A 23,450-nucleotide genomic window follows, 5' to 3' on the forward strand; every position below is an offset into this window, starting at 1 on the left:
AGCAGAATTTATTGATCTTCATCGTTTTCTACACACACACAAAATGGACAAAGTCAAACACGAGACGGGTTTTATTTCTGCAAAGTTTATAACTTTTCCATGCACGTTCCCCTCTACAGACAGAGAGTGTATAAAACAAAGTAAAATAAATGTTACGGATCATTTAAAGATTTGAATTAAAATAAAACAGTGAACACGAAAAGCAAGATTGTTTTTATACGTCACGGCGGACGCGGCTGATGGGACGCGGGGGGCCCTCCTCACGGAGCCGGACGTCTGCGGCCGGGCAGCACGGGGAAATCGTCGGGCATCAGGGCGTGATCTCTGCACGTGGGACAGGTGCTCTGCTCCTTCAGCCAGGACCTGATGCACTGAACACACAACAAGAAACACATGTTATTAAATATAAACTACACTGAGGTTTCAGCTCATTTCATGTGCTTTTTGTACATTTATTCATTGTTATTCAAGTGTATCTCCTGCTCACATTTTCATGGAAGCTGTGTCTGCAGTCCAGCACACAAATGTCCTGTGGACTCATGTCCTCGTGACAGATGATGCAGGGATCCTCCGAGTTGATCTGCAGTACACACGTACATTAAAACACCAGGGTTACATTCAGACTAAGGCGCTGAATAAACTGTACAGGGTATCTGCAGGTTTCTGCAAGGTCTCTGCAAGTCAAATTTAAGAATTTTTAAGACCATAATGAATACAATTTAAGACCCATTTCAAATCCATACTGGTAAAAAAGTACAAAAGACAACTTTTGGACAACATAGTACAGTAAAGTATGACGTTTTTGTCAAATTTTGGAACAAAACTTTTTTTTTCAATTTTTTTTTCAAATTTTGGCCGACGACATTTTAGTAAAATTTTGACCAAAAAGTTTTTTTCTAAAAAATTGTCAAATTTTGGACAACATACTATAATATGGCGTTTTTGTCCAATTTTGGACCAAACATCTATTTAAAAGAAAAAAAGTCTAATTTTGGAGGACATAGGTTTTTGTAAAATTTTGGACGACATGGTATAGTATGACGTTTTTGTAAAATTTTGGACCAAAAATTATTATTCTTTTTTTTTTTTTTAATTGTCAAATTTTGGACGACATCGTATAGTCGTTTCTGTCAAATTTTGGACCAAAAAAAGTTTTTTTCAAAAATAATGTCACATTTTGGACCACATACTATAGTATGACGTTTTTTTCAAAAATAGAAACATTTCAAAGCGAGACTGAAGTTTATGCATGTTTTTAAATAAAAGTAACGTTAATAGATTTTAAAGACCTTCCAAAATTGTATTTAAGACCTTTTAATGAGATTTTAAGACATTTTAAGGCCTTAAATTCAAATTATTGGATTTAAGACTTTTTAAGACTTTTTAAGACTCCGCGGATACCCTGCTGTAAATAAAGTGCTGCTGTACGAACACGCTAAATGCTAAAATTAGATGTGTTTTGTTGCCAGTTTCCTCTGTGTTAATATTGATGTACTCACTGCGTCGGGGTGTAAAAATCTCTGGTTTTCAACGGACTGCCAGACGGGAGGCGGAGTTGCGGCTGCACTCCCACGTCTCACAATGTTGGACCTCACAGAACTCAGCTTCTCCTTCAAAGGGAAAGAGAAGAGGAAAAAGTGTCATGGTTTCTGTGTTTTATGGAGGGTTTTTTTTTTGCGTGAAAGAGCCCGACCACACTGACCTGATGGTCCAGGATCATCTGAGTCACTCCGCCGACCACGTCCTGCACATCCATGCTGCTGAAGCTTCCGCCCACGGACGAACGCAGGTCCTGGATCCGCTTCAACATGTCCGACCTGAATAAAGACGGGGATTATTTCTTCAGAACGGAGCTCTTGCCAATTTCCTACACAAACACACTGGACATATTTGATTCAGTATTCGATAAAGGGCTGTGTTACCTTGTGTAGTCTGGGAAAATAACCAGCAGGCGGTCGATGACTTTCTCGTACACAGTGTTGTGTGGAGGCTCCGGTTTCCTGGCAGGAGGTTTGTGTTGTGCTCGAGCCGGAGCTGATGTCGGAGCAGGTGCTGCTGCTGCTGCCGCCGCCGTCTGCTGGACGATGGACGCTGAAGGCTGAGGACTGAGGTCTTTGACCGCTCCAGCAACCTGCGGTGTTCACACACAACAGGAAATCATGCTTTGTTCCACTTACTCTCATTTAACCGCGATATGGCTCGACGAGGCGAGTCTTACCGTTGGTGCTGAAGCTTCAGAGTGGCTGTTTGAGTTACCGAGGTGAATCTCACCCACTCTTCCTCCCTTCTTCACCCGATCGATCTGCTCGTGGAAGTGCGCCTGTAGACCGACCGCACAGGGACAAAACTTTAACACACACACTACAAAACCTCCTGAATACGGCATTTTAATAAAGAGCTTTATTTACCTCAGCAGTGGAGATTTTCTTTTCAATTTCTTGAACTTTCGATCTCCAGGAGCCTCTAAAAATGTCCAGGGCTGGGTCTGGGTGTCTGGAACATGAAAAAGGACATTACACACCTGTCTGCTTATACGTTTAAGTCCACCCTGTGAGCAGCAGGGCCGCGTCGACAGCTGGGATTTCACTTCTCGTACCTGTGCACTGCTTCGTCCAGTTTGGCCAGAAAAGCCTTGGCCTCGGCGAGCTCTCGGTAGAGGCCGTATAAAGCCTGCTCACGGATGCTCTCTGCCATCGACACCTGGGGAAGACAACCAAGCACAGAAGCCACATTCGATCAGGATTAAAATACAAGTGCAAAGTCCTACTAAACCTCCATTTTTATTAAATTTTTGTGCGACTTACCCGAGCGGCGTGAGATCGCTTCGTGACTGAAACGATGGAGTCCTTGCAGCGCCTGATCTCGTCTTCCAGACTCATCTTCTCAGCTGCAGACTGATTGCTGAAGAGACGACAACACGGAGGTGAACACAGAGAATCAGAGTTTTTACTCCCATCGTTCCCCACCTTTCACCACTTACCTTTTCTCCAGACAGTCCCTCAGCTTTGAGTCATAGTTGGCTTTGTTGTCTCTGACGTCTCTGGCCAGACTAGGCATGAAAAAGACAAAATGATTTGTGAGGACATAACGCGTTCCCTTGCTCCTTATCGTATCACAACTAAATGCCTTTAAACGTTAACGCTAACCCAAAAACAAAGTCTTAACCTTGGAAAAAAGCTCTTTGAAACTAAACAAATAAAATAAACAACTAAAAACAAATAAAAATGTAAAGGGTGGTTTAAGACTAGTCACTAAAGTGTTTATATTGCATAACAGATGATTAAATCAGTGTTTGAGCTGCTGTGTCGTCTTCAGTCTCACCATCCTTGTTCCTCCACCAGCTCGTCGATCTCCTGCTTGATGGTCTTGAGCACTTCCTGGTTGGCTTTCTTCTCTTTCTGGTCCTTCTTCACCTCCTCCTCCAGTTTGTGCTGGGTGCGCGTCAGCTGTCTGTTCATCGCCTGGAGAAAGAGAAAGAAGCCCGTGAGTTTGAACTCGTCACTTATGAAGTTAGTCAAGTTTAGTCAAGAAGTTAGGCTCGTGGAGACCTACTTGTGAAGCGTTGGCGATGTCGCGCATTTCCTGCTCAACGGACGCAATTTCTTCTTTGTGCTTCTGGTCGACTTTGTTACAGCTGCTGGTCATTCCCTTGATCTGCTGCTCCAGTCGCACGTTACCCTTCTCCTTTCTATTCATGTCACCCTGGACCAACGCAGGAGGACAAACACAGGTCGTCTTAGACACAGCACAACAGAACTATTACCTGTTAAATTCACTATTTTTGGTAAATAAAATCAATGAAAAAGGACCTGAACCTTGATAATGAACCCTGATAAGAGGCAAAACATTTAGGAATGAAATGAATTTTAAATTAATTTAGTGTTTCTTTTTAATAATGGTTCAAATTTCAGCTTCTTAAAGAAAAACATATAAGGAAAATTGAGTTTTGTCAATGATAATATAATAATATAATAATATAGTGTCCTGGTGCAGCTTTTCTCCACTCACCTGGTATCTCTCAAAGCGCTCGTGAGGCTCTGTATTCACCGCTACACTGCTCATCGTCTCTGGAAATGTCTAAGAAAACGAAAAAAGAAAAGGGAAAAACATGTAAACTTCAGCACACTTCTTAGAGTTAAAAATCTGAGAAAGTGATTCCATCTACCTGCACGGCTGCGTCTTTCCTGGAAAGATCGTTCTCAGGTGTCCCTGAGGCGACTCCTACTGGCGACTCCGCTCCGAACATCCTGTCCGACTTATAGTCGCGAAGCTCACGCTCGCCAACATCGGTAAATGACAAGTTAGGGATCTGCTTTGGACAGTCGTAACCATTACTCCACTGGGTGAAAACGACAGGAGGGGGTGCGACTTCGCTGGCCGAGTGAAAGCCGTAAGGATTAGAGAGGACGGGAAACACTGGAGGCTGTGAGTAGTTGGTGAAAGCGGGTTTGTGAAAATCAGGCGTTTGTCTGTGTGTGTCGGGATCCACAATGACGTCCAGGTCATCCAGACTGGCTCCGGCTTCTTTGGCTTGCTGCAGGCTGACAGCATGCTTAGCCAGGCCGACAGAATTGCCAATCTTTATGAAGCGCAGGGACTCGAGGAGGAAGGACTCGAAACCGCCCGATTCCTTGATCTTTTGCTGAGCCTCGGCCGGGAAATACTCCTGCTCGCCAACCAGCAGGGGGTCTTCAGCCACCAGGGCACCATGCTCCTCCAAGATCTGAGCAAAATAGCTGCAGCAAAAGGAACATAATACACATTTAGGAGAGAACAGCACGAGCAAAAGCTTTCGTAAATGCCATATTTTCTCCCTCAAACTAAATGGAACAGTTGAAGTATGTCAATCGAAAATGCTATACATGAAACTGCAGGCTGCACTTACTCATACAAACTCTCTTTTGTTGGGTCGGGGTGGTTGTCCAAAATCTGTTTATAGCAAATCGGTGGACTGGTGCCGCTGTACTGCTCCTCAAAATCGGCCACTTGCTCTCGAAGGTGACTGGGCACGCTGAACGGATCACCGGGGTGAAGGAATGATCTGCTGACACAAAGCTCAACGTCACCACAACAATAATGGAATAAAAACGAACCCGTCCCAATATCCGCGAGGAAACGTACAAAGAGTCGTCGTCTTCAAACAAGTCATGGTCCCACTCGTCTCTAGGTGTTACGTCTCTCGCCTGAGGAAAACCATAAAAGCCCTGAAGGAGAGAAGAGGAAACTCTTCATAAGAGACGACACATGCACTCGTACTCAACTCTAAAGCAACAGTTACAGATGTAATCACTGACCGTTGTTGGGTTCGATTTCCTTTTCCGGCCTCGATTTTTAGTCTTCGAAGGAGAATTCTGAAATAAAAGAGAGAATTAATTTCTTCTCAATGTTTCCCAACAGGACAGAGAGAAAACCCTTGGACTCACTGTTACATCATTAAATATACAAATCCCTGCACATCTGCACCTTTATGTCCTGCACCCTTGAATCTTGTAAACATCGATCGCTGTGGAGTGCTTAAAGAGCCCATATTATACCCTATTACCCTAAGTTAAACTAGTTCCTGGTGCCCTAATGAACATGTCTGTGTCATGCTTTAGTCAAAATATAATTAGGATGAAGCACAATAGCAGTTCAATAACCTGTCAAAACAGCCCTTTTCAGAATGCTCGGTTTTGTGCCTGGTCATTTACATGTGAATGAGACCCAGGTAAACACACATCCACTGCTTCCAGGGGAGTGTCTGTCGATCTAACTTACTATCCACAGTCATACTGTCGCCACTTATCACCAATTGTCATGCACCGTCGTCACAACCCCCGCTCCATATACCCCATAGTAATGTCTGTTTACCCGTTGTTACTGCGTTTCACCGTAATGCATAGAGTGACCACGATTTTGGCTTCTCGCGATCATAAAAACATTAGAATCGAAGAAAAACGATTAATTCGCCGCGCGGCGTGTATGTAAATTCCTATGCTAGAAAAACACCTTGAATGCACCAGTGTTACTGCAGCTGCAAGTGACGTGTGTGGATCAATAATGAGGAGAGAATGTGGAAACATGACAGAAAGGCAGCCTTTGGTTGAGAAGAAATGTAGGACAACATCTGCATCTTTCTGCAGTGCTTTCAAACACGTGCTCCTCATATTATTGATCCACACATGTCACTCGCTAACTGCAGGCACGTAACTGGTGTGTTCAAGGTGTTTTTCTAGCATAGGAATTTGCACACACGATCAATAACAAAGGGCTTGTGAAGCTTGTGAACATTTTTTTCATAAATAAAATATATCCACTGGACACAAAAATCCTCTGAGGCTGGAAGTTTGTGTAAAACACTGTGCTCCGCTGTGCAGCCACTCTTCCTCCCTCGCCTGCACTCTCGTATTTCACAGGGACAAGGAGGAGCTACGGTGGAGCTGTGAAGTACTCTGCCTGGCGGGGTGCCAACATTCACGGTGAAATGCTTGCTATGTCATCATTCCGAGGGAGGTTTAAACATTGCGTGTTTTATCGCCTATACTTGCACTAAGTGGAACCACTAAAACATGACTGAGTCTTGTTTTTTCACATTTTGGGGACTGGTATGGCCCCCTGAGTCCCAAATATCAGTACTAAAATTATTAAAAAGTTGATTTTGCACAATATGGGCCCTTTAATTCAGTTATATCCTCGCACTAAATGCATTCATAGCTGATGAGATTTGAAGTAACTTTGAAGCTTTCTACAATGATTTCCGTATAAAGCATAAAAATTAAATGGTCACTTATGTTCGTCATACTACTCCGACTGCAGAGTCAGTGCTTTAAAACCATTCCATTATGTTTACTTAGGAAAGTTGACCCAGAAACTACAATAAAAAAACAAAACAAACTAAAGACTTACATTTTCATTTTCATCAGACTTTTTTAAGACTGAACAATGGCCATCTGAAAAAAAGACAAAACAGGAAATTAAATCACAACGTCAGGCAATCCCAAGCAGATCATAGGCACATGTTTAACGTACATACCCATCATGTCAAAATATTCATCCAGTATAGTGTGACAGGAGACATATTCGTCCCTATGCTCCTCCAGAGTCCAGATAAAGAGTCTCATGTCATGCGGCGCGGCCTGTTTTAGATAATCAGTCACAGTCAGGCCGTTACTTGAAAAAATTTCCGGCATAGAACCGAGCTTCATTAAAATCCTGTCCTGCAAAGGACCAAAACTGAGCAGAAGACCCAGGTCCAGCTGCTCCAAGTGTCCTGCGTAGCGCTCGATGAAGGAACTGGCAGCAATTAGGCCTAGAGCATGCAGAATAGAATACAGTTAGACTCCGCAGTTCATTTATGGTTTTGGATTTACAACACGGTGAAAAACGCTGACCTGCATCATTGAGCTGACACGCCCACTTGTTGAGTTTGGGATTCACATCCAACGTGCTGAGCAGCTGGATGAGAACACGAGCCCAGACGCGATTCTGTCTCTCCAGTAGGAGCTCAACGGCCTGTCCCAACGTCTCCAGTGACTGCTGCTGCTGCTGCTCCTGCCAGTGAAGCATCCTCTCAGCGAGCTCGTTCCCCTTCGTCACGTCCAGCTCCAGCCACGGCTTCAGACTGCTCACCAGTACGGAGACCTGGAGGCCGTTCTCCTCTATCAGCAGCTCCATCTTCTGGCTGATCTGCAGCAGAACTCGATCCCTGTATAGCAGCCAAGCTGACCACACGCAAGCAAACGTACGTGAGCTGTTAAATAATGCAAACAACCTGCCCAGAACTATTCCACACATGCTCGTGACAGAGGTCGGTACCTTTCTGTTGACTCTTTGTTGCTGTGTCTTCTGCATGCTGCAAGATGTCCTCGTTTATGATGGTCTGATTATCTTCAAATGTCACCGTCTTCTGCTTCCTCTTGAGCCTGTGGCCCGTCTTTGACTGCAACTTCTTCAGACTGGAAAACAATATGGGGGTGTAAGGTATGTTATCCTGCTCACACAGCTCCAGCAGCAAACGTCACGCAATCCAATCATAGAACACTGAGTACCAACACAATCGAAGGCGAATTCAATTTAATATCTCGTTTATTTTACATGATTTATTGCAATACGTAGACATAATGCAGCCTCACCTTGTACATTTCTGATTCATTTTAGGCTTCTGTGGCGTCTGTGCTTTGGGGATGGCAGCTTCAAACTGAACAGAGACACACAATCAGGTCAGCACTACATCCTTGTTGTTGTTCATTGGAACAGCGAGTCCACAAAGGTTTCGTTTTCGACTCACCTTACACTTCAACAGGCCCGTCGAGCCAATAATTTTGATACTACAGATCTGGCCGACGCAGTCTGGAGTCAAACATGCTTCGTGCAAGAAATCCTGCAGCATAGAAACGCAACATTAAGGTTAAACATAAGCTATAAATGATAAACAATAACCAACAGAAATACGGCGGGTTTACCTTTTCATTCTTTTCAGAGAAGTCTGACGTCTTGAGGGTCTTCCAACAGGTGATGTGGTATTCAACAGTACAATTCTGACAGCAACGTATTTGAATGTAACCCTGTGTAAAAAAAAAAGAAAGCTCAATCATATCTGCTTTTCATTTTCAAACTCAAAACACAGCCCTGTTTTTCCTTCTACTGCTTCCTACCTTAAAATCAGGGTCAGTCATGTAGATTTCAGCTTTCAACGAGCTGTGGCCCTTCTCAAACCGACACACGGCATCGGGAACGGGAGGAAATTTGCACACCTCTATGGCATTTTCCAGAATTTCCTGAAAAGAGAAATCACATGTAATCAAACATGAAAACATGATTGATATCAGTTTATAGCTCTACTATAACATAAGTTCAAATATAAATAATTAGAGGACGGGACTGAACGGACAACTCACCATGAAATATTCAGGTTGTGTTTCTTTGACAATCTCTTTGGTTAAGGGCCAGGTGAGTTTACCAGGAGTTATTTGATTCTTGACCATCTGCAAGGAGTCTGAAAACTTCCCCAGAGCAAGTGCAAACCTGAAAAGAGGGAAGGTTGAAGTGTTGGACCGTGTGTAAATCTCTCAAAAAAAAGGTGTGACTCATTGATGTACTGGAGGCTCCTGTACCTGTTCTCTTTGAGTAATATTCTCCCGACGGCATAGTAAACCAGACACTGAAACGTCCTGTCCTCAAACAAGCTGATCTTCTTTATAAGCTGTTTCGCCTCTCCGAGTTCCTGTGTTTTCGCAAAGTCACCACACATAGAATTAAAGACGAACAATATCCTTTCAATCATTATACTATACTATCATTTAGAAATATTTCTACCAAGTTAATCCATGAGTTACCTCGGGTTGACCAATTTCTGTAAGAGCAGATGCTTGACCATACAGGAGCAACAGCATGTCCACTAAGGAGAGCCCAAGGACCTGAGGCAGCAAAAGGAAAATGATGACATGATCATTCGAGTAATGTATTATTAATGGAGAAACACAATTTGCAAACTCATTTAACTTATACATTCGATTACTTGATTTTTGTTCTTAACCTCTTCTTCACGGTTGCCCCCGGGATCGGGGCAGCGTCAGACGCAGCGACAAAAGCGCCATAAAACCATGTCTAACTTTAACAAACACAGACATGCTGCATACCCACAGAATGGTCAGAAACATATAATTCCATTCTTATGTTCACCAAACACAGTTAAAACACCGATAGATCAAACAGCAGGAGCGGAAAAAACATCACAGCGCACTCATTGAAAAGCGGCACCGGAGCGTCAGCGTGATTATGTAAACAAAAAAAACATGTGTCAACTGGACAGCGGAGAATCTAAAGATTCCAACGGTACCATTTTTATCACTCTACGACCAAGATTCATGGATCCAGCCCCAAAATAAGAGCAAAACAACAACTGACTTTCAAGAAATACAAGCAGAAATGTTGCCTTACCTTTGCTGTTTATCAAAACAAGTTATGTCCACCGGAACAAAACCACTTCTAATGAAGAACTACACTTTCCAGCATGCTTTGGGGACAAATCCTGGTCTGACTGATCATTAGAGAGCGACATTAGATCGTTGTGATTAGAGAAGGGCTAATGTCCGCAGAAATGCGTCATATGCATTTATGTCCTTTTGACTTGCTAATGAAGTGATTCACATGCATTTGGAGACCGCATTTGGTCTGATTCTACCGGTTTAGAGGTTAAAACGAGCTGTCAATCACCATAATTGACCAAGGTAAGCCAGAGCTATGGCGCTGTGTAACTGAAGACGCTGCAGAGCCACAGAGTAGTTATTACGCACCGCACAGGAAGCATCGATTTACAGCGAGTTATCATACTTTTTTTTTTCAAAACAAGTTCTTTTCAGATCTGTAGTGACATATAAATAAAATTAAATGGGGTTTTAATAATTTGGTACCTAGGAAATCTCAAATGGCACAGATGGTGCCAAGCTGTGCCAAAAGAGAGAACGCCTAGACATCTCTTTACTGAAACCTCTGTAATTTCACTCGGCTTCACTTCAGCAGCATCAGACTTTGCACAGCTCATGTCCACATGTTGTTATATGACCTCCATGTGTTTTTAAGCTCCTACTACATATTTTAAAGGTGATATTTGCTTTAAAATGCAATATTATTTTAGGCTAGAGAAAAAAAATCCTTCAGTTATGCTGTGTTCCATGTACATTTACTGTGACACAGTGGCATCTACAGTGAAACTTACACCTCTGGTGGAATCTCACAAGTGTTATCTGTAGTTTGATACCAAGATAATCCACATTGTAACTGCAGAGGTTTACTCTATTTAGTTTGGGCATGTCATTTTCGAGCAGGGACTCCAAAAAGAGGGTCAGGGAAGAAGTGGTTAAATAAAGCGAGGAATATTGGCTCCAAAGGAGCAGCAGCATGAAATGAAATGGCATCAGTGGTGTGATTACCTTCAGTGTTTTGGTGAGCACTATGTCCATTGCCTTGCTGAAGGCCTGCTCTGCATTGCGGCTGCGGAGGTCGGTCAGAGCAGTGTGACCATCCTGAACCAGAGACCTCAACTCTTTGCACACGTCTGCCAAGTCAAGAGCCACCGCCTGGTTCTGAGGAGGTTAAACATCACAGCAGCTCAGCCATCGTTCAATCACACTTTAAACTTAAAAGCCATAATGTGTTCAACAATAATGAATAATATCTGTGTTTGCTTACCTCCTCTCCAGATTGACCACTTCTGTTCACTGATTTCTTCTGTGCTGTGGTGCCGGGCTCCACTTTAACGTTCTTTGTCGTTTGAACCTCACTGGAAGCAGAGAATATTCAAATCAACTTGAATACAATACAGAGAAAGTACTTTATTCACGAGGTTAAGATACAACAAAAGTAAACCAACTGTTTGAAACTCCCCTGCTAACCTTCTCACAGATAAGTCTCAGAATAATCAAAAACACACACAACATTTCTTTAACTAACCTTTTTGAGGGTTTAGACTCTTTAACACTGCTCTTCATCGGTGCAGCCTGGTCATTTTTACCTGGGGAGACAAAGTAAATCGTGTTTTTTTCCTCATCTAATGAACAGTTGACATTGAAAGACAACAAAGATGAGCAATTCAAGTCAAGACTGTGAAATAGCGACTCGGTTGTGAAGGTCATCCTCCTCACAGTTCACATTATTTTGGCTACTGGACGATAAGAGGTCAACTCGTTCCACTTCATTTGCATTGTATTGTCTGTCACGCTCAAGGAAACGTGTGCCTCGTGACCACGAAGGGGGATCTGCATGACAACTGTTCACTCCTTCGTCTTCAGAGGGTTCAACGACTGCAACCATTAATCAACGACCAGGCCTTTGTTTGTGGTGGAATGCTGTGATCCTGGATACGTATCTTAACGAAGAGCCATTCAGAAGCTAATTTCACAGACCGTATATTTAAAAGCCGTAACTGTGACGTGCAGACAAAACACACAGAAAGCATCCGTAGGTGTTAAAATGAACTCACCTGGTTGCTTGTCCTTTTTAACATCAGAGACCTGACAACACAAAAGTTACAGATTGACATTACACTTTATTTAACTGTGCAAGTGGGTCCTGGTGGGTCTAAAGTCCTGGACCAACCATTCAGCCTGAAAGGTGAACCTTTTAAAATCCTGAAATGGAAAGCAGTAAAGTTCCTCACCTTGCTCTGTTGACCTGCGCTGGTTTTCATATCCATCTTTGCTGATTGTGATTCTGCTGCATCTGCTCGACGTGTGCCGTCAGGTCTGCGAGGGAGAATGTGTTTATTTATAAAAAATAAAGACTTCTCACAAGTTAGTTCATTCATCATTGTTTGCACACTGTATAAGGAAGTCCACACTTACCTCTTATTCTTATTCTTTGATTTTCCAACTGAAAACAAAGCAAATAAATCATCATTTTCAATGTATTTAACAGGCTTTTTGTTGTCAAAAGCAAACATGAATTGAGGAAAATAAACTACCTTTGAGTTCTTTCATTTCAGTGATGAATTTCTGGTGTTGCTGTTCCAAGTCTTTGACTCCGTCCTGGTCATGCCCACATAGACTCTGGGCTAACTTGTTGGCTTCTACGGCCTTTCTGGTCTCGCCTAAAGAAAACAAAGCCTCACAGTAGCGGTAGTGACCCTGCAAAAACACCCACAGACACACCACAGCACATCAACGTCATACTCAGAGATCATGTTTGCTTTTCAGTGATGGGAAGAAGTAGACGTGTAATAAAGCGTGATTTTACAGCAGTGATAAACTGTGTTACAGATCCCTAAATAGACCACACCTATTACACAGAAACATAACCTAGATCAGAGGCAGTGCTGACTCAGAACATCAATAGATTAGGGCCCTATGATTTCCGTGTTAACGGAATCGCGGACGGAATCGCGGAATTGGCCAATAAAAACGGAATCTAATGTGAAACGCGGAATATCGCGGAAATTGACATAATGTGACTGAAATGCTGTCATCGTGAGGAGAAGGAACGTTTGTCTGGAGAAATGTTCCGGGATTTATTCGTGGCATCACCCGTGCATCTCCTCACAAACACTCACCCGACCAGGGTCTCCCCCAGTGCGTGTTGCTTGTTTATTTACTTTATATACACTTTTTTTTCTAAACCGCGGAACAAGTGCGCTGCGCCCGCATGTAACCGGCGAGCGTCCCCTTGTCCAGGTGCCAATTGAAACTCAAGTCACACCATCAAATACGCGATTATTACAGTTATATTTTTATTGTCAAAAAAGATGTTATATTTAGGAATGCACCAATAATTCGGTGGCCGAACCACGGCGAGTAAACTGTGGAACATAGCCTATTAAATGCTGGAAAGTGAAACATGAACTCCCCGCGACTTTCACTTCACACCAGAGAACATTCTCTCTCTTTGAACAGTTAACTAAAGACATCGGCTCATCTGATGCATCTGTTATTCTCTTAATTGCAGAGTTGTAGGGGTAATATTGCGTGTAGAGAAATGATCCAGACGGATACGGAGAAGCGGACGGCGCAGGAGAGGGAGAACAGTACAGCACAGGGGCGGTGCGCAGAAATCCGTCTGCACCAGATGAGGGGGCACTACCACTTTTTTATTTATGTTAATTATTTTACTTTTAAATATGACCAGCATTGCATGGCTTGTTTTAAGATTCACTGGCATTTACTTAATTAGGATTTAACTTAAGTGAAAACAATTGAACAATTGAGAAGTTAGTGGATTCAAGAAGAATTTCAGTGGACATTTTATTCACTGACACAAAAAGCACACATTCTATGGTGGTAAAGTAAGTATAAAAGGTAAAAAAATAGAAGAAAAAAAATTTTAGGCGGAAAAAATGGAATTCTAAAAAATTAAAACGGAAAAAACGGAATTTGGAAAAAAATAAAACGGAATTTGGAAAAAAATAAAACGGATTTCATAGGGCCCTAATAAATGTTGGCTCCTCCTCACTTGCATGTCCACACCACACCACAATCTGTGCCGAGATAACAGAAGAGAGAGGATTACCTTTGCCCACAGAGGTTTTATCAGTATAGCACGCTTTCCGTCACCAACTGCCTTTCTGTAAAAAACAAAAAAATGTCACGTTTGGGTTAAAACATTTCTCAAGCGTTGCACTGTTAATAAAAAAAAACATTAACATAAAGCTAATATTCACACTTGTGCAAAAAGCATTCCAATTGTCGGTTGCTGGACGAATAAACCAATAAACAAGAGGCTCCAGATACTTACAGATACTTTTTACTTCGGATATAACATAGGGCTCTGTTTCCATATATCATGTGGTTATCAGGGCTGGAGAGAGAGAGAGAGAGAGAGAGATTAAAGCTCTGATTTAAAGAAAACTGCACAATATGCTATTACTGTCCATGAATGGTAAATATACGTGTTGCTTAAACTGGTAAAACACAAATTATACTCACTAATATTTGAGGGCTTTGGAATAAAACTTCACAGCATCTTCGTACTGACTTTTCTGAAAGTTCTCGTTTCCTTTCTTCTTCATGTCGTCACTTTTCTGATTGAGGAACAGAACAAATCAATAAATAATCATATTTGATAAACACTACAGCCTTTATCCAGTAATCTCTTACCTCTACATAATATGGCGGTGGTTTAGCCATTAGTGACTTCATTGTTCTGTCCACGTTGCTGCCCATGTCCTGAATATATTTAGCAACTGAGCAAACGTAGACGACAAAAATGGTGAGATCAGATCTAAAGATCATGCTTCCACAACATCTACAGGCTTCAAGCACGAGCATTTCCCTTTAGATGAGCGATGAGAAACGTCTCATGACTCGATAAGCGGAGTAATGCAAATGTCAGATGATGTGTGGTTTTCCAGCTAAAACAAATGGGAACTGAAGCACAGCTTCTTTTTTTTTTTCTTACACTCTGTGAAGATGAGGTGCAGCGCCGAAAGGCATGCTTGTTTGTGGCCGAGCTCCAGGACGCGTTGGCAAACATTAGGCTCTCCTGTTCGCTCCAGCCAGCGAAAGACATCATCCCACGCTTCAGGGGAGCGCTGGTGGTTCAAAGTAGAACACAATGTCAAAGAGAAATTATAAAATAAAAATGAAAAACACTGTATTTTCATAATTTTGGCCACCAAAATATTTATAGATTGAGATTATTGGACTGATTCAGACTTACCAAGTTAAACATGTTGCTTAGCCAGAAAATGTGCTTTGTGTGTTCCTTTATCACCTGAAAGAGAGTATTAACATTTCAGTGCCGATCAAAAGTGAATTACACAATGATCAGAATGTTTTTCCCCCACCCCTGGAACAAAACCACGACAAGGGCAACTTACACTTCCCCGTTCCAGAGCTCGCAGGATTGCTTCTAGTATTTCTATCATGTGGATGTTATTCAAACTAAGATCTTCACTTTCCCTGGAATGAAACCACAAACAATTTAACCGTCTAAAATCAACACATTCAATGTGGAATTTGTTAACGGGGAAATAAAAATCATCCAGATCAGAAGTCATAATGATACTTACAAACTATCAATGAGACCTATTTGTAAAGCCCAGTGTGAAGTGTGGTTGATCTCTTCATGCTGCAGCAGAATGGGAAGCCAGAAGGTACAGACTTTCATCCGCTGTCCAGCTTCTCGTTTTTTATCAACGGGGATGCTGAGCCATCGATCAAACATGTCCTCTACAAAAATACATGCAGGAAATCACTTCAATTGACTCACATACAGGCAGTTCCTATTAAATGCATCTGGAATAAACATAGAAATAGACATAAATGTGCCTTACCCGATGGACGGAGGGCAATAACTGTATCATTTCCCTGAATGTCCGAAAAGAGAGAGAGAAAAAAAGAGTCTGATATACACAGAACAGGATGCCACTTTCTTGAATATTTTTAATTATGAATTAACAACTCACCAGATTACTGCGGTATCTGAAGGATGACCAGGTACAACCACAGTCCGAGTCAGAGTCTGAATCTGACATTTTGTCAAACTCTGAAAGCGAAAATCAAGCAAGCAGGTTACACCGGTTTGTTTTGGGACGCAAACATCATCGCCCTTGAATTACCCTTTCGAAGATCTATGCAAGTTTATATGCGACGCCTGCGTAACCAATTCAACAGAGGATTCTGGTGTATTTAGCGGCATCGCTGCCAAAAGCCGGCGATCGTGAGCGGTAAGATGCATCACAACTAGGGATGTAACGATACACTCAACTCACGACTCGATACGGTTCACGTTTTTTGTTCACGATACGATTTTCTCTTTATCATAAGAGCTACAGACAAATTATGACCAAATAAAATTATCTTTTATTCGTAGGGGAAAAAATCTTAGAGGTGCTTTCTTTATAGAAACTCTGTAAAACAGTTTGTGTCCTCTTATAAAAAGTGCAACTTACATGGTCACCTTAAACAACAAAATACATGAAAAACATCTACTTTCTTTAGAAACACTCTCACAAGTAAAGGCCACATTATACTTCTCCGACTGCGTAACCACGGAGACCCCTCGAGTCTTCATACTTCTCCGCCGTGGTGACGGATACGCACTGCAATTTCCCGCCCGATCAGTAGGGGTCTCTTGTCGCTCGCTACGCAAAGTTGTTGTGCTTTTGGCTACAGTGAGCAATGGTGTCCAAGAGAGAAAGACTGTTGTTGTTGTTTTGGCGGTTTCTCACTTTTCTGTGTCACGGAATGCAGTTTTAAGATAATTTGAGGTAAGAAATCGGCCATTTAGAGTCTAAACATGTGGCGTGTGTGCTAAGATATGACGTATTATAGTTTGGCAGCTCACAAGGTGGAGTAACGTTACTTTGCTTCTCACTGTGGTGGCGGCTAATATGCTGCTGCGTGTTGCCGCTATATGTTAGCAGTCTCTTGCAATATTTACATGCTGTTTTGGTTTTGTTTGTCCATTTCTAACCGGTTGCATTTGTGTATATAGGGAATCCAAAATGCCGACACACAGGTGATTTTACAGCTCGGTGCATCCTCTATCTCAAAGTTGTTGCCTACCGTCACCTCGTTCTGTGCGCCGTACCTACATAGGGACGTAAATCACCAACCAGCAACTTAAAAAAAAAAAAGATAACGTAAACTATTTCTAAAAAAAATTGTCACGCATTAGTAGCGATTTTTAAATCGTAGCACGATGCACTGTTACACCGCTAATCACAACCCCAAATTGTTGAGTACTCAACAATTGTGTGACTTTTTACTTAACTGATTCTAATGATTCGGTTACACTGAAAACAAGTCACGGCGGTTTCATGCAGCCGTGCGACGATGACTCAAACCGCGTCGTGGAAAAGTGCCAAGTGCGCAGAAAAGCAATTTACCTGCGACAAAGGCGTGATATCCCATCAGCCGGGTTCAACGGCTTACCTTCTGTGCCGGCACAATGGCGTCATTGAAGAATAATCTGGTTATCGTTGCAGAGCAGGTTATGCTTTTTTGTTTTGTTTTGTCTACTGTACAACTCAGAAAGTACACGGTGGAGTTTTATTACGTGTCATTGGGTATGTGGGTTGTGGCACAAGAAAGAAATGCAGGTGACGATCCTGACAGATCAGTTGTGTTGTATAATAAGTGTTAATCTTGAAAGACTAGAGAGTAGTATATTGACACTGTGGGACACTGAGTGGCCTTGGTAGGGGTTTGTGCTCTCCGAGTTCTTTCTCTCGTGGCAAATGTTTAGTTTAGAGGAGTGGATAGGTAATTCAACAGGCCTGAACATTATTCATAATGTAACTTAGAGAAAGTTCAGCGAAACAATCTGTACTATGTGTGAATACCTAAAGCTACGAAGGTAACTGTGGGTTTCTGGGTAATTTTCGAAAACCAAAACGCATTTAGCTTCATTGCAGAGGCATTAGTCATTCTCATCTAGATGAACACATCAGCATATAATAACATACACCATGGGACACTCTTAACAATAATAATAATGAAACAAGAACACCGCGAATGACTTGTATGTGTTTTTCGTAAACAAACTTTTTTTAAAGTTTGACGAAGCACAAATCCCTGAGAAATGATCCCGCCCCTGCTCGCGCACGTTAGCATTCTCGCATCATCGCGAACATTCGGATAAACACACGCAGGACTACAACTGTATTAACTGGAGGTCTGGTGATTTAATGTATTAATATATTATTTATTTTAGACGAACGTGACGACGTTTTTTAGCCTCGTTGCTACTTGTTTTGATTCCGCTGTGTTAGCGCTACACAACTGAACGCTAAAATAAATAAATAAATATCCGCTCCTCGATAGCGGCGCTGCTGAAAATGTGATTTTAACGAACATCTGGTGATAAAACACTCACGTTTTGTCGTCAAAGATGAACGGCGGGGCAGCGTTAATCACTCCTCGTCACTCGTCCTGTTCATAGTAATGTACGGAAGTGAAAACTGAGACGCACGAGCTCGGCGCAGCGTGCCGTCACGTACGTGCGTTGAGTGGGCGGGGCTTCTTCGTCTTCTTGATGTTGTTTACATTTGAAGGTAAACAGCACCACCTACTGTACCGGAGTAGTAGTTCTGCGGGGAAACTGCAGTGATTTTACTGCCCTCTCAGATTAAAAAACAACAACAAAGAGTGACACTGGTTTGATGTAAAAAGCACAACTATAATCCATGCAATTTATGGGTTTATATTTGTATTAATAACTCTTTGGTAAAAGAAATACAGTGGAACATACTGTACTGGTGGCCAGTCTATACTTTTGTATATTTATTATTAAATGATGCTACAGGAGATGTGTAGTTAAAGATGCATTATGTAATAAATCTAAAGCAACTGGCCATAAAATCCTCCTAATATGTGACAGAGACTCATGAATAATATTCATATAACAAACTGAACTCACCAACAACAGTACAACCAAAATATTTGCATTAAAACAAAAATATTTTGCGGACAGCAAATCATGTTTTTGAAATCATGTTTTGGCATGTGGCGCCACCTACCGCCGTCTACCAATCATTGCAACCAGTAGAGTCTCAGCTGCTGAGCAACCACGGCTTGCCATTTACGTCTGAGATACAACGCCGGAGAAAACCAAACCTTAAAGTCCTCGGTATTTTGAATTTGAGTGTAGTAACGGTGTTTTTGGCCACATTCTTACATATGGCACCTTTAGGTAATTCTTTCTTCCAGGTACAGTAATGGCAGTCTGGGTTAGAGGGCAGATCTGTGCACACTTTAACTTAAACTTAAACTATTGTGCAACAACAATTCTGCCTAAATTATCTTCAACTTAAAATTGTTACTCTGCTTGAGCAGGTTTTGGAAAACTTTTTCCGGCAGCTGGAAAATGTTTCTGTCGTGGCCGAGGTCCTGAGCATTGATGATACGCGTCAGCAGAGCTTGTTCTATGGCTGGTGACTGACACGGATGATGCTGCACACTGTGACTCACATTCTTCCACGGCTCAATGACCAACAGGCCTCGCGCGACAGCTTCCTCCTTCCTGCTCGAAAAAGTCAAATTGGTTTGTGTCTTTGCGGTTCCTGTTATTGCATTGGTGCCGTTCTTGTCTTCTATGTTTCCCTGGGTTTTACATTTGCTGCTAATGTCAGCAGTCGTCCCATTAAATCTATTAGCCTGGCTAATATTAGAAAGTGGTTCACTTGAACAGGTCACATTGGTTGTGCTGGGTGTGTTACTTTGGTCTGTCCTGGTGCGGGGTCCTTGTGGACTCGGAGCTGCAGTCTCCTGGATGTGCTTGCGTAGATAGGCTGTGAAGCCCTGAAGCAGGTGTCTTAAACTCGTCCTGTAAGACAGACCCAGAGACCTCGCGGAGCCCACAGGCACAGAGTGCAGCCGGACCTGTTGAGGGAGAGGTCAGATTTCACACAAAATCCAATGGAGTTACACTCACGACAGATAGATGTGCTGTAAGCAGACCTGGTGTATTCTCAGGTGCAGGTGAAACGCAGCGCCGGTCAACCACTGCTGCATGGACACCGTGCTCATCCTCTTCTTCGTGGTCATCCTTTCGTAATGGTCGATGAGTTCGAGCTTCAGCCAGCTGTCGTAGAGCTCCGTCGCCTCCGCTATCTTCTCCTCGTCGCCGGCGATGCCCGGGACCAGGTGGAGGTAGCTGTGGATGATGCGTCCTATTCTCGAGGAGCTGCCGATGCCGACAATTGCCTTTGCTTCAAACCTCTGACTTGATGAATTCCCCGGCCTTGACCCTTGGCCTCTGACCTGCTCGAAGTTAGAGAACATAAAGGCCAAGTGATCCAGGAGTTAGTCCTGCTTGGGAAAATGGTGGAAAATGTAAAAGACAATAGTTGTGCAGTGATATCATACATATCTGGATAAATTAAAGGATCTTCACAGACTTTATGGTTCAAGCTGAGAAGACAGTTGTATATACGTCTTATTTAGTTTAGTTACTTGTTAATAGGACTAAGGAGTATATTGACCTGCAAAATTTGACAAATACAGCATACTACGGTATTTTGTGCAAGAATAGACGATTTATTTGGGAAAAAAAATTTGGTCCAAAATTTGACAAAAAAAGACATACTATACTATGTCGTTTCAAGATTGAGAATTTTTTTTTTAAAGTTTTTTTGGGCCAAAGTTTGACAAAAACGTCATAAGTCGTCCAAAATATGACAAACATGGCTAACTACGGTATTTTGTGCAAGATTTGATGGTTTTTTGGGGGAAAAAAATGTTGGTCCAAAATTTGACAAAAAAACGACATACTATATACTATGTCGTCCCAAGATTGAGAATTAAAAAAAAAATAATAATTTTGGTCTAAATATTGACAAAAACGTCATAAGTCGTCCAAAATATGACAAACATGGCTAACTACAGTATTAAGTGCAAGGTTTGATTTTTTTTGGGGAAAAAAAAATTTTGGTCCAAAATTTGACAAAAACGACATACTATACTATGTCGTCCCAAGATTGAGAATTTAAAAAAAAATAATAATTTTGGTCTAAATATTGACAAAAACGTCATAAGTCGTCCAAAATATGACAAACATGGCTAACTACAGTATTAAGTGCAAGGTTTGATTTTTTTTGGGGAAAAAAAAATTTTGGTCCAAAATTTGACAAAAACGACATACTATACTATGTCGTCCCAAGATTGAGAATTTAAAAAAAAAAAGTTTTTTGGTCCAAAGTTTTGACAAAAACGTCATAAGTCGTCCAAAATATGACAAACATGGCTAAATACGGTATTTTGTGCAAGATTTGATGTTTTTTTGGGAAAAGTTTTTTTTCCAAAATTTGACAAAAACGGCATACGTCGTCCAAAATTGGACAAAAAACGACATACTATACTATGTCGTCCCAAAATTGACAATTTTTTTGGACAATTTTATTTGGATATTTGGATATTCCCAAATATCAGTACTAAAATGATTAAAAAGTTGATTTTGCACAATATGGGCCCTTTAAAGTACACATGAATGACTTCACAAATTCTACGAATCACAGCAATGCAACTGTTAAAAATGTTTCCATGGGATCATGAAATGACCAAAGTCAGCACATACTTGAGCTGAGGTTTCCAAACACATGCAGACATTCAATAGTCTGACAAAACAAAAAAACATTTGACCTACTTGTTGGGAAACCTGGTCAAAGAGCAGCGACAGCGCCAGAGCAACAACCCCGACTCCCCCATAGCTGAGCCGGCTGCTGCCACCCAGCTGCTGAGTCAGGTTGAGGTTGAAGCGACTCTGCTGCTCTCTGCTCATGCTCCGCTGTATGAAAGCGTACTGATGCTGCAGAGCTGCTGAGGAGTCCAGCGACAGGTAGGTGCCGAGGACCGGATCCAGGGAGATGTCGGGTACGATGTTGGCATCTCGAGCCACGGAGAAGAGCTCGTGGACGGTGGCTGCAGAGGGAAGACACAGACTGTCACCCATCAGAATCATGGCTACATCGCTCTGTGTGGCCAGTGTGCGAAACAACGCTGTTATCTATGTTGGCGACCCTTTGCTTCACTGGACTGGTCATGCTGATAACATCATTCTGAATGAGCCAAATAAACACACTCATTCATTAAAATAAAACAGTTATACAAAGGAACATGAAGCATATTTTCCTGTTGGGACCAGGCCAGTGGAAAACAGTTTACAAAACAAACCTGTTTATAATGACAGTCAGGAGATTATCAATGAAACTGTGATAAACTATGAATGAAGCTACCATTCAGCCGCTGAACATTAACCTCAAAGTCAATAAACCAGAATGAAGGACATGTTTACACTGCTGGCTCTGCAGCAAACGCCTTATTCAGTGAATCTTTATCTGGAGTAATGAAGAGACATGATGCCCAAGAATTTATGTCTTTGGTGTTATACAACTATTGTATTCAGTTAGAAATAGGACATGAATACAAAGAGAGAAGAGTATGTTATTGTTTTTAAAAGGAGACCTGATCCAGACAGGGTCATTTAGCAACTTCCATCATCTACTGCTTTATGAGAGTTGCTGGTGCCAATCCCTGTTGGAGGACAGACACCCAGGGAGGACATGCAAGCTCCAAAGTAAGAAGAAGAAATAATCTTCATCCAACTGGGACATAAACCCAGGTCTTACTTCTGCAAAGACATGAGTGCAAACCACAACACCATCCATGTAATACCATGGTAATTACAATTATTATTATTACATTGTTATATACATATATATCACTAACTACTACTACTAATATTAATAACAATGATCAAATAATCCTCTTCAACATTATAAAAACACAGGTTTAGAAGAATATTACTTAATAATATCAATAAGTCGTTGAATCCACACTCGTGTTTCTCCGTAAAACCTCGGTTATCTCCGTGTATCACATGACCCTCGCAGGCAGTAGTAGCAGCGCGAGCTCTGACGACACGGACCAATCCTTTAAAATGAGTCCTTGACCTTCGTCGAGTATTATAATTGTATAATAATACATTTAACCTGCATCACTGAGCAGAATAACTCCTTATCTTCTTTGACTACTCTTGTCTTGAATACTTTGAGATCGTATACTGAATAAATGACTGAAATCTTGCGATGAGACGATGTTGTTTAGAGACGACGTCAGTGTCTTAACCTTAACACTTTGCTCGTCTCTTTCTCTCTTCCTCTGTCTACTTCCTACTTCCGGTTGTGTGAGCTCCGGTCCAAACAGAAACAGGTGAGTACGTGAACGAGCCGAGAACAGCGTTAGTGTTCAGGACTGTGACCGTGGACCTGCGGGTGAATAACGTCTGTGTTACTGCGGAGGAACGACTGTGGACTGTGATGTGTTTGAGCTGAGAGACAGACACATGAGACAGACACATGAGAGACAGACAGGGACATGAGAGACAGACACATTAGAGACAGACAGAGACATTAGAGACAGACAGGGACATGAGAGACACATTAGAGACAGACAGAGACATTAGAGACAGACAGGGACATAAAGACAGACAGGGACATAAAGAGACATTATAGACAGACAGGGACATAAAGAGATATGAAG

The 23,450-nt window shown here is 42.0% G+C and overlaps 1 protein-coding gene across 1 annotated transcript; it reads right to left on the reverse strand.

Annotated features, from left to right (window-relative positions):
- Nucleotides 1-69: 69 nt before the first annotated feature.
- On the reverse strand, nt 70-18,353 carry ttc3 (tetratricopeptide repeat domain 3). The gene is made up of 46 exons (XM_083909974.1): nt 18,289-18,353; nt 15,875-15,954; nt 15,743-15,776; nt 15,479-15,638; nt 15,287-15,368; nt 15,127-15,180; nt 14,866-14,998; nt 14,565-14,650; nt 14,394-14,488; nt 14,203-14,265; nt 13,978-14,032; nt 12,440-12,602; nt 12,321-12,348; nt 12,137-12,221; nt 11,960-11,990; nt 11,431-11,491; nt 11,170-11,260; nt 10,911-11,063; nt 9,315-9,395; nt 9,093-9,202; nt 8,877-9,003; nt 8,634-8,756; nt 8,442-8,543; nt 8,267-8,359; nt 8,112-8,176; nt 7,795-7,934; nt 7,371-7,700; nt 7,013-7,288; nt 6,886-6,929; nt 5,295-5,351; nt 5,122-5,204; nt 4,886-5,041; nt 4,166-4,736; nt 4,009-4,077; nt 3,553-3,702; nt 3,322-3,461; nt 2,981-3,049; nt 2,805-2,901; nt 2,597-2,700; nt 2,409-2,493; nt 2,219-2,320; nt 1,923-2,131; nt 1,703-1,817; nt 1,500-1,610; nt 488-580; nt 70-371 (listed from the first exon to the last, which is right to left on the reverse strand). The coding sequence occupies exons 2-46, from the start codon at nt 15,941-15,943 to the stop codon at nt 261-263; spliced, it is 5,256 nt and encodes a 1,751-aa protein (XP_083766100.1). The 5' UTR covers nt 15,944-15,954; nt 18,289-18,353; the 3' UTR covers nt 70-260.
- Nucleotides 18,354-23,450: the final 5,097 nt, after the last annotated feature.

This window comes from Microchirus variegatus (genome assembly GCF_963457635.1).
Source record: "Microchirus variegatus genome assembly, chromosome: 2".
Taxonomy (NCBI): domain Eukaryota; kingdom Metazoa; phylum Chordata; class Actinopteri; order Pleuronectiformes; family Soleidae; genus Microchirus; species Microchirus variegatus.